Source organism: Emiliania huxleyi, assembly GCF_000372725.1.
Source record: "Emiliania huxleyi CCMP1516 chromosome Unknown EMIHUscaffold_136, whole genome shotgun sequence".
Lineage (NCBI taxonomy): Eukaryota > Haptophyta > Isochrysidales > Noelaerhabdaceae > Emiliania > Emiliania huxleyi.
Window position 1 is genome coordinate 296246 of NW_005201231.1, and position 10820 is coordinate 307065.

At 66.9% G+C, this 10820-nt stretch overlaps 3 protein-coding genes across 3 annotated transcripts in view; 1 reads left to right on the forward strand and 2 right to left on the reverse strand.

Moving 5' to 3' along the window:
• Positions 1 to 3850: 3850 nt before the first annotated feature.
• EMIHUDRAFT_227111 (hypothetical protein) lies at positions 3851 to 5139 on the reverse strand (the record flags this gene model as incomplete). Its single annotated transcript, XM_005788341.1, has 2 exons — positions 3851 to 3943; positions 4564 to 5139. The coding sequence occupies 2 exons, from the start codon at positions 5137 to 5139 to the stop codon at positions 3851 to 3853; spliced, it is 669 nt and encodes a 222-aa protein (XP_005788398.1).
• Positions 5140 to 5263: 124 nt separating this feature from the next.
• Positions 5264 to 8131, forward strand: EMIHUDRAFT_227112 (hypothetical protein; the record flags this gene model as incomplete). The annotated part of the gene is made up of 2 exons (XM_005788342.1): positions 5264 to 5500; positions 5642 to 8131. 2 exons carry the CDS (start codon positions 5264 to 5266, stop codon positions 8129 to 8131), a joined length of 2727 nt encoding a protein of 908 aa, XP_005788399.1.
• Positions 8132 to 8638: 507 nt separating this feature from the next.
• The window catches only part of EMIHUDRAFT_362808 (hypothetical protein), a 4098-nt gene continuing 1916 nt past the window's right edge, over positions 8639 to 10820 (reverse strand). The window contains exons 5-14 of the mRNA XM_005788343.1: positions 10488 to 10550; positions 10346 to 10414; positions 10255 to 10269; positions 10134 to 10185; positions 9735 to 9901; positions 9442 to 9603; positions 9190 to 9265; positions 9018 to 9055; positions 8838 to 8875; positions 8639 to 8767 (exon numbers count right to left, since the gene is read on the reverse strand). Of these exons, the coding sequence (XP_005788400.1) occupies positions 8716 to 8767; positions 8838 to 8875; positions 9018 to 9055; positions 9190 to 9265; positions 9442 to 9603; positions 9735 to 9901; positions 10134 to 10185; positions 10255 to 10269; positions 10346 to 10414; positions 10488 to 10550 (732 nt within the window). The 3' untranslated portion in view covers positions 8639 to 8715. The remainder of the gene's footprint in view (positions 8768 to 8837; positions 8876 to 9017; positions 9056 to 9189; positions 9266 to 9441; positions 9604 to 9734; positions 9902 to 10133; positions 10186 to 10254; positions 10270 to 10345; positions 10415 to 10487; positions 10551 to 10820) is intronic.

Genomic DNA, 10820 nt, shown 5'->3' on the forward strand with positions numbered 1-10820 from the left:
CCCATCAGGCGCGCCACGACGCGCTCTCCCGCCTTGCACCCCTTGCATGCCTGCCCTGGCCACGCGGGCAAGAAAGCACCGGCGCCGCCGGCGGCAGCGCCGTCGGCGGCGGCGCGCGCCGCGGTGCTGCTGGTGATTGGGCGCGTCCTCTCCGCCGGCAGCGGCGGCGGCGGTCGCGGTAGTGGCGGCGGTAGCGGAGGCGGCGGTAGCGGCAGTCGCGGTGACGGCGGCGACGGCGGCTGCGGTGGGGGCGGGGGCGGCGGCGGCGGCGGCGGCGGCCGTGGCGGCGGCGGCGGCGGTGACGGCGGTGCTCGCGCGATGGCTTCGCTGCGAGGGTCGCTCGAGGCGCTGGCGGAGGGCGGGGTTGCTGCGGGCGTGAGCGAGGTGGAACGTGCGGCCGCCGCGCGCGCCTTGGCTTGTCCGCCGCGCGCAGCAAAGGCGGATGCGCATTAGAGGGTGGGGACAGACCCGTGCGCTCTGACCAGCTCTCGAGAGGAGACGCATGGCACCTTGCTGCATTCCACTCCTCGTGGCCCTCGCTCCCAACACACGGCGCGAGACCGTGTCCGCACCCTGACTGCGCCCCTGGCGGCGATCGGTTGACACAGGCGGCCACGACGACGTGTGACGGGGATCGCGCCGCTCTCGCGAGCCGCGGCGCTCCCGCTCTACAGGCGAGCGGTGTGGCACGTCGGGCTGCCGCAGGGAGGGCGGCGGCGGTGCCGGTTTTGGCGGTGCCGGTGGCGGTGCAGATTGTGGGCCAGCCGCCAGCGGGCATGCCCCACGGCTTCGCCACGGCTTGCCACGCCGCGGTGCCTGTCGACCGCTTCTCCACCCCCGAGCATGCCAATGAGCAATCGCCCGGTTATACGTTTGGGCTTTGCCCGTAATGAGTCTGGTGTCTGGGGAGAGAGCCTGTAGTGCTCGTCCAGCCTACGCTTCTACCCACGACTACGTAACACTCGTAAAGTAATGTGTTCGACAGACGACACTCCGCGCGCACGGCGAGAGAGAGACGAGAGAGGATCACATGAAGAGCGAACGCGTATATATATAAAGCCGTAATTTTGGTAATACTACTCTCATGAGCATTGTGAGTGCATTGAGAGAGCCGCAAAAAGCGCAAGTTTTGCCGTACAAGGGACTCACCCGTCAGAGCCCTAGAGCAAACCGCCAACTGTTGTTTAGCCTAAATAAATACACCGTGCGGTAGAGAGGTCGGCGTGCAACCCGCAATCGGGCTGCAGGCTCCCGCGGTGCCCAGCGAAGCCCCGGCCGGCCTGCTCAGCGCTGCATCTCGATAGAGGGCGGGGCAGCTAGGGGCATCCGCGTCGGCGACTTTCTCCGAAGTCGGCAGCTTCACATTCTTGATCAGCGTTCCATCTCCGCGCTGCCCATTGGAGCCCCCTGGGCCTGGCCCTGGGCTTCATACTTCGCATACGTAGTCCCGCAACCGTCCGAAAAAGTGCCATCGGGGTTCGGGCACATGCACATCGGGCCACAATAAAGAGCGAACGGTTCCGAGCAGAACAAACCCCCGCCGAGCGGGTAGGCGCACGCGACGCCAGTCGGACAACCGTCGCAGCTGTGTGTCATGAACATGCAGGGGCCCACCTGGTTGATGTTGAGCGTCTGCCCGCCTTTGGTCCCGTCCTTCTTCTTCTCCGTCCATGTACCGGCGTAATCCTGTGCGCCCTTCAGCTTCGCCACGTCCGCCATGGCAAACCGAAAGGCGGCGGGGGTTCTGCGCCACAGCAGTTTGTTCGAGTTTGGCTAGTGCCATTTCACTCTGACACGCTAATCTTGAAAACGTCTCCAACGGAGCTCCGTGTTGCTTCCAGCGCCCTCCCCCGCGCTCCCTGCGGCCATGGCCGATGATCCTAGTATGAGAGGTCATCTGGCTACCGCGAGAGCGACCCAAGGCAACTCGTCGACATCGTCCGATGATGGTGCCTCAAAGTCAGCCTTCGGAGGCTATCGTGGGGTCGAGCCGGCAGTAGCCGTGACATGTGGTTCCACCACCCCTCGTAGGCTTTGCCTCTGATCGCCACCGTTCCCAGGCTGCCTAATGGGATGGAAAGGAAGGCTCGGCGAGCGTATAGAAGCGTGCTCGACCTCGTTGTGGCAACCTGTACGGCAGCGCTGGTAGGCGCGATGAGCGTCGTGCCACCTGACCCGAGACGGGTCGCAGGCGTCGTACCGAGCGCGTCGAGACCGTGTCCTGATGTGATCTGCACGGGTGAATCACGTCGGCGTCAAAGGAGCGACGTGCGACCTGTCAGAGCTTGATCTCCGATCTCAGCGGCGTCGAGTCATCTCCGGCGCGCGACAAAGGTACGTCCACAGGACGCGCAGAGGCAGCTGCGACCCCGCCGAGTGGATCGATGTCACACAGCGCCACCTGCTGTGGACGCCGCCCACTCGGCGGGGTCTCAGCTGCCTCTGGAAGGCACCGAGATGTACCTTTTTGCGCAAATGGTCAAATCAAGGTTTTGTAACGCGGGCTGTGCCACAGTGAAATGGCACTAGCCTTTGTAAAAAACTCTAGAGCGTTCACGTGACGTCTCCCGCAATTAAAATCATGTTCTTGCCTGGGCACAGTCAAACAACACACTGGGTCGGCCCGTCCGCCGCCGTCCGACGCACCCGGTCGGAACTCCGCACACCCCCGACACCAAAAACGCAAAACCACAACGCCACAACCGTCAACCCGCGAGCCACAATGCACAAACTTTCGGGACAAACAAAAGTCGCCCGTGCGACCCCGATGTGCCCGAAACGCCGATCTGCGCAATCTCACGACGCCCCCGGCTGCAACCGCACGCTCCTCGTGGTCTCACCGCCGCCCTCTCCCCCGCTGCCCCCCGCGCCCGCCGCCGGTCCCCGCTGTCGAACACGCTCTGCGGCGGCGGCGGCGACGCGCTGGCCCCACAAGCGCGCCGCCTCCACAAAGGGCGGCGCGATGGCGCCTATTCACACGGTGCGGTTCTTGTATGAGTCGCCTCACCACCGCCGGTAGCCCACAAAGGGGCGCGGCGATCGTACCGCTGCGGTTCGCCGCGAACGGTGGGGCGGTCACCGCCACCGCGCCTGTTCACAGCATCTCTGATTCTCAGCCAATCGTAGCGGCGGGGCGGCCACTGCCACCGCGCCATCGGAGCCGAAGTTGGAGCTAGATCTTGGCTAGATCTCGGCTAGATCTCGGCTGCAACTCGGCTAGATCTCTCGGCTGCCTCTCGGCTGCCTCTCGGCTGCCTCTCGGCTGCCTCTCGGCTGCCTCTCGGCTGCCTCTCGGCTGCCTCTCGGCTGCCTCTCGGCTGCCTCTCGGCTGCCTCTCGGCTGCCTCTCGGCTGCCTCTCGGCTGCCTCTCGGCTGCCTCTCGGCTGCCTCTCGGCTGCCTCTCGGCTGCCTCTCGGCTGCCTCTCGGCTGCCTCTCGGCTGCCTCTCGGCTGCCTCTCGGCTGCCTCTCGCCGTAGGAGCCGAAGCTTGAGCTCGTCGGCGAGCCGGCGACGATCTGGACGCGGAAGCTCTCGAGGGTGCGGTGCAGCGAGGTGAGGGCGTGCTCGAGGCCTGCGCGACAGCGAGAGGTGTGAATCGACGCCGCCCACAGCTCCCGCCGAGAGAGCAAGCCTCGTGTGCTCGAGGCCCTGCGCCATGCCGCCGGCCGTGGCGAAGGCGCCGCCCAACTTGCCGTCGAGCCGCTCGTCCTGCCAGAAGGGGGCCCACCCCTCCTGTTCACACCTCCTCTGTTCACACCTCCTTCTAGGTGCGACTTGCCAGAAGGGGGCCCACCCCTCCTCCACCCAGGACAGGAGCGCGGCAGCCGCGTTGCCGTAGTGGACGGGAGCGCCTACCCACAGCTCCCCTTGTGAGGGGGGGTCAGCTTTCTGTTTTTCGCGCTGCCGCAGTGGAGCGGAGCGCCGAGCAACACAGCGTCCGCCCACTCGATCACATCCTGCAGGCATCCGAGAGCGAGCCGAGATCGAGCCGAGATCGAGCCGAGATCGAGCCGAGAGCGAGCCGAGATCGAGCCGAGATCGAGCCGAGATCGAGCCGAGATCGAGCCGAGATCGAGCCGAGATCGAGCCGAGATCGAGCCGAGATCGAGCCGAGATCGAGGATGGCATCGCTCCACCTGCTCCACGTCGACGTCCGTCAGGCTGCGGACTCGCACCTGTTCACAGCTCCCTTCCTCTTGTTCACACCTGCTACTCCAGAGTCCACCAAGCTGCAAAGTCGAACCTCGGCACGCAGCGCACCCACTGCCCGCCCGCCGCTGCCTCCGCCGCCGCCGCTGCCTCCGCCGCTGCCTGCGCTCCTGCCTTCGTCTCCTCCGCCACCGCCGCCGCCTTCGCCGCCTTCGCCGCGCGCGCCTTCGCCGACAGCTTCGGCGAGGGCGCGCGTGTGGTTGGTGACCTGCGCTGCGAACCCGTGGTGAGGATGCCTGCGCTCTCGAGTGATAGTTGGAATCCGTAGATGGTGATGCCGTGAGATGGTGAACTCTCGGCTGTTGGAATCCAATTGAAGACGTGGGGAGAGTGTTCCGCATCTAGGATTGCTGACGGTGTGGTAGGCGATGAGGATGCGCGGAGGCCGGGAGCCGCTCTCTCGGCTGATGCGAGCCGCCGCGCCGGAGGCGGAGCCAAGGCGAGCCTCCTCTGGTATTGGACGGCGAGGCTCTGCAGCGCCGCCGCTCGAAGGCAGCTCTGCTCTCGCGTCGGGCGAGCGTGTGGTGGCGCGCATCGCCTGCCGGTGCCCGATGGGCGTCGCTATCGCCAGCTCGTGCCCTGACGGGTCGAGGATGTGAAAGTACCGCTCTCCCCAGTCCGCGTCGCGAGGCGCGTGCTCCGGCGTGAGGCCGTTCCGAAGCGCGAGCCCGTAGACTGCGTCGACATCGCTCACGTAAAAGACGGCGCGGCCCCAGCCGTTCCACGTGGAGCGCGGCTGCGCCGTCGGCGCGAGGAAGAGGTTGACAAACATCGAGTCTTTCCCGCTCCCATGCGGACTGACGGTCGCAAAGTCGGGCGAGTACCACTCGAGCTGGAGGCCGAGCTTTTGGTAGTAGGCGATGCTTGCGTTGATTGACGACGTGGCAAGCGTGACGGCGTTGATGGTCTGCCAGAGCGAGCCTGGCTTCATCGTTGAAGCCAGAGTGACGAGAGAGCACTGGCTAGCAGGGCGAGCGCTTTGTCGGACTTCAGAAGCGGGTCTCGATTTCTTCTTTTGCCTTTCCAATCGCTGCCAAGTTTTCTTCTTCCAGAGAATGCCGGTTAGCGGCCCGATTTGCAGCCTCCTCTCGCTGGCGCTGCTCGCGCCGCGGCCTCCGCCGCACGCTCGCGGCGCTGTGGCGCTGAGCACTGCCACCGTTACTGCCAGGCCGACCTTCGACGAGTCGGTGCTTCAGTCTCCGCGGGACTGTGATCTCCACCGAGCGCTGCGGGCGTCGCTCAAAGGCGGCGGCGGCAAGGCTGCCGTGCAACGCGCGGCTTGCGCTGCCATCGTCCGCGCCTTTGGCTACTCTCCTGGCGACGGTGGTGACGCGACGGGCCGCGGCGACGATGCCGGCGGCGGCGGCGCCGCGCCTGGCGACGGCGAGGTGGCTTCGCGGGCGACGGCGGTGCTTCCCAGCGGCGCCGGCAAGACCGTCCTCGCCTTGCGCGTCGCCGAGGCGCTCGCCTCGTCTCTCACCGTCGTGCTCGTCCCAGCGCGCGACCTCGTTTCGCAGTCGCATCGCGACTGGGAGCGCTGGCGGTCGGCTCCAGGCCCGCTCGAAGGCCTGCGGTCGCTGGCAGTCTGCTCGTCAACGTCGGTGCCGCGAGCGGTGCTGCCGCGCTCGACGGACCCTAACGCCATTGTCACCTTCCTCCGGGAGACTGAGGGCGCGCCGCGCGTCATCTTCTGCACCTACCACTCTGTGGATCGCGTGGGCGCGGCGTTGCGGGAGGTTGGAGCTGCGGCCGACCTGCTGGTGTGCGACGAGGCGCACCGCTGCACGGGACGGACGAGCAAGCTGTTTGCGAGGCCGCTCTTCGACGAGTTTCTTCCCGCCCGCCGCCGCCTCTTCCTCACCGCCACGCCCAAGCTCATCGGCGAGAAGCGCGACGCAGACGGAGCCCTCATCCCGGCCGGATCGATGGACGACGAGAGCCTTTTTGGGCGGCATGTTTACCGGCTAAGCTACGGCGAGGCGGTGCGGCTCGGCGTCGTGTCGCCGCTCAAGCTTGTCTTTCTGGACGTGGCCGACAAGTATGCAGCGTGGGCAGCCGGTCGCGCGTCCGACTCTGACACGGACGACTCGGACATGGTCGCGCTCTGCCTCGCCATGCTCGACTGCCGCAGGAGCTATGGCGTGCGCACCGCCTTCGCCTTCTCCTCCTCCAACGTCCGCGCTGCTAGGCTCGAGCGAGTCGCGACGTCGGTCCTCGAGCCTGACGAGTTTGCCGTTGGCCGCATCAACGGTTCGATGCTGTCGGACGCGCGAGAGCGGCGGCTGGCGCCGCTGCGCCGGGCGGGCGAGTATGAGGCACCGACTCAGCTCGTGACCAACTGCCGCGTGCTTGCGGAGGGCGTCGACTTGCCGTCGGTCGACCTAGTCGTGTTTGCCGACGCGAAGCAGAGCCACGTCGACATCCTCCAGTGCATGGGCCGCGCGTCGCGCCTCGCGCCGGGCAAGGAGTTTGGATACATTTTGGTGCCGGTGAGCGAGGCAGCGGCCGAGGGCGGGGCACATGGCAGGGCGACGGCGGTGGTGAGGGCGTATGCCGAGCAGGACGCGGAGTTCCGCGAGGCCCTCGACGTGCTCGTCAGCGGCGAGGCGCGCGCAGGGCGGCCGCTCGACTACTCGGAATGGCCAGAGGCGTTGCGCAGTGTGCTGTTACTGCCAGATCGCGGCGACGTGCAGCGGGAGCGGATGGTTGCGACGGTGGCGCGGGAGCTCGTTGATCGCTGGGAGCGAATGTTTGGGCTGCTCCAGGCCTTCCGGGCGCGAGAGGGGCACGCCAATGTGCCGATGGGATACGAGGAGGATGGGGAGCAGCTTGGCGGATGGCTTAGCCACCAGCGCAACCTTCACAAAAATGGGCTGCTGCCGGGAATGCGCGCTCAACGGCTGGAGGCGTTGGGCGTTGCGTGGGATGTGCTGGCGGAGCAGTGGGAGCGCATGTTTGGGCTGCTGCAGGCCTTCCGGGAGCGAGAGGGGCACGCCAACGTGCCAGCAAAGCATGTGGTGGAGGAGGGCGAGAAGCTCGGTGAATGGCTGCGGACCCAGCGGAAGCGCTACAAGGCGCGAGGGTGGAGCGAGGCGGAGCGCAAACGCAAGTCTGCCAGCGCAATGAGCGACGAGGAGGTGGAAAGGCTGGAGGCGGTGGGCGTGGCGTGGTATGTGCTGGCGGAGCAGTGGGGGCGCATGTTTGGGCTACTGCAGGCGTTCCGGGAGCGAGAGGGGCACGCCAACGTGCCACAGCGTCACGTGGAGGATGGCGAGAAGCTTGGTTCGTGGCTGTCGGTCCAGCGGAAGCGTTACAAGGCGCGAGGGTGGAGCGAGGCGGAGCGTAAACGCAGGTATACCAGCGCATTGAGCGACGAGGAGGTGGAGCGGATGGAGGCGTTGGGCGTGGTGTGGGATTCGCTGGCGGAGCAGTGGGAGCGAATGTTTGCGCTGCTGCAGGCGTTCAAGAAGCGAGAGGGGCACGCCAATGTGCCATACGGGCACGTGGAGGATGGCGAGAAGCTTGGTGTCTGGCTAAAGAACCAGCGGATGCGCTACAAGGCCCGAGGGTGGAACGAGGCGGAGCGTAAACGCTTGTCGGCCAGCGCGATGAGCGACGAGGAGGTGGAGCGGATGGAGGCGTTGGGCGTGGTGTGGGATTCGCTGGCGGAGCAGTGGGAGCGAATGTTTGCGCTGCTGCAGGCGTTCAAGAAGCGAGAGGGGCACGCCAATGTGCCATACGGGCACGTGGAGGACGGCGAGAAGCTTGGTTCATGGTTGCAGAAGCAGCGGACGCGCTACAAGGCGCGAGGGCTGAGCGAGGCGGAGCGTAAACGATTGTCGGCCAGCGCGATGAGCGACGAGGAGGTGGAGCGGATGGAGGCGGTGGGCGTGGTATGGGATGCTCGGTCGCGCGCGCGGTAGAACGTAGATGCCGGGGGGTTCGCGGGCCTGCCGACCCCGGTCGGGCCCGAAGGTGCGCGTGCAGCTGCAGGGGGCGCTGCAGCTGCAGGTGCAGCGAGGTGATCTTGTCTTAGTTTCCACGAGACGCAGACGCAGGATACGGTGATACGGTGTTATAGCTTATAGTTCAATAAAATTCTTTTCTTTGTTAGTTGTTTCTATCACCCGCACGTATCAAAAGAATAGACAAGAGTAGTACTTGTGGGACGGCCCTTCGCATCTCGCGTCTTCGCCCCCCCCCCGCGCGCGCGCGCGCCACATGGACATATCGCGGCTGTACACATACCCTCCCCAGACAAACATGAAAGCACCAGAGTGCAGAGACCCCTTCGGCTTCGCGGCGCCGCACGCAACCCGTTCTCCCCCGTGGCGTCGTCCCCACCCACCCTCGGCGTGGCGCATCGTGCACCACAACAGCGCCAGACACCGGTCTCTGCTTGCAGCGCGTGCGGCTCTGCTCGCGGCCGCGCTCTCTAGACCAGAGCCGGCAATCGCGCCCGTCGCCCCCCCCCTCCCCCCCGCCCTCCCCGGTCCCCCGGTTCTCCTCAGCACGCCACGCCCTGCGCCGCCAGCCCCTGCGTGCTCTCCGAGGCCGACCTATTACTCATCGTCGACCCGCCGTTGATCTATGCTACAGGTGGCCCCTCGTTGCCCTCCGGAGCCGCACCCCATCGCCGACAGAACCGTCTGGTGGTAGGCGCGCACCTGGCGGGGAGAGGCAGCCGAGGTGCAGCCAAAGTGCAGCCGAAGTGCAGCCGAGATGCAGCCGAGATGCAGCCGAGATGCAGCCGAGATGCATCCGAGATACAACCGAGATAGAGGGCCGTCTGGTGGGGAGTGAGCTCGCCTGGAGCGACAGCTTCTGCTGCAGCTGCTGCAGCCGCGCCGCCACCGCCTCGTGCTCCATGCGCGCCTGTTCACAGCAGTGGGTGTGAAGAGACGCCGTTCACAGCCGCCGCCGCCTCGTGCTCCATGCGCGCCTGTTCACAGCAGTGGGTGTGAAGAGACGCCGCTCACAGCCGCCACCGCCTCGTGCTCCATGCGCGCGTAGAGGTGCTTGTCGCGAAGCTCGCGCAGCGCGAGCTCCGAGTCGTCCTGTTCACACCGGGGCGCCGTGAAGAGGCGCCGCACCTCCGCTGTATCTCGGCTGTATCTCGGCTGTATCTCGGCTGTATCTCGGCTGTCTTCCCGGCTGTCTCTCTGCTGCCTCTCTGCTGCCTCCCGGCTGCCTCCCGGCTGCCTCTCGGCTGCCTCTCGGCTGCATCTCGCGCCTGCTGCCGCTCGTGCCTCTCCCTCTCCTCGGACAGCTCGCCCCACTGCCGCTCGGCGAGGGAGAGGGCGGCGCGTGCGTCCTCCTCCTTGGCCGCGTGCTGCTCCTTCTGCCGCTCGAGGCGCTCCTTGCAGTGGCCGATCCGCTGCGTGACGGCGCGCACCTGCAGGCGCGAGACGGTGCGAGATCGAGATGGTGCGAGATCGAGATGGTGCGAGATCGAGATGGTGCGAGGTCGAGATGGTGCGAGATCGAGATGGTGCGAGATCGAGATGCAGCATAGAGATGCGGCGCCTGGTGCGCCAGCTCCGCCCGCTCGGTCTCGAGGCCGAGAGTCGACCCCGCCACCGCCTTGATGCCGCGCCGCGTCTCCTTGAGCCTCTGCGCCTCCGCCTCCGCCTCCGCCTGCAGCCGCGCAAGCTCGTCCAGCTGCCCCTCCGCAGCCTCGATGGCGGCGGCGCCTAATGCACGCCGTCTCCGAGCCTGTGAGCAGCCGCCGCTCACCGCCCGCTGCCGCGTCGGGAGGACTGGGCAGCGGTGGCGGCGGTGGCGGCGGTGGCGGTGGCGGCGGTGGCGGCGGTGGCGGCGAGGGCGGCGGTGGCGGCGAGGGCGGCGAGGGCGGCGGCGGTGGCGGCGGCGAGGGCGGCGGCGGCAGTGAGGGCGGTGGCGGTGGAGTGGGGGCGGCGGCGGCACCCTTCGCGGCGTCGGAGCACTTGCCCTCGAGCGACTTGAGCGCCGCCTGCTCGAGGGCAATTAAACAATTCATAATGCCTCCGAATTGTCAATTCATTAGAGACTCGAGCGCCGCCTTCTCGAGGGCGACGGCGTCGTGCAGCGCCTGCAGAGCTCGTCACTGAGTAATGAAGACTGGCTCCTTGAGACTCCGCCTGAGAGGGAAGGCGCGCGTGCAGCGCCTGCAGCTCGTCCTTGAGCGCGCGCGGGTCGGGGGCGATCTGCTTGCGCAAGCTCTCCGCCTGATGGGTGTGAGAGAGGAGTGGTCATGTATGCTGCTGAGGACTGCTGAAGTTGGCGATCTGCTGTGCGCGCCTCCTCGCGCGCGTTGAGGAGCTCGAAGGAGAGGCCCCGCGAAGCGTCGCGCGTCTCTTGCACCTTGCGGGGGAGAGATGGGGAGATATGGGGAGATATGGGGAGATATGGGCCCCGCGAAGCGTCGCGCGTCTCTTGCACCTGGAGGGGGGGGCAGGGAGGCGGCAAGCCGTCGTCGCCCGGCGCTGCTTGCAGCACCGTGGCGATGGCGCTAAGAGCCCCCCCCCCCCGGCGCCAGAGACGCGCGACGCTTCGGGGGGCCCATATCTCCCCATATCTCCCCATATCTCCCCATCTCTCCCCCGCAAGGTGCAAGAGACGCGCGACGCTTCG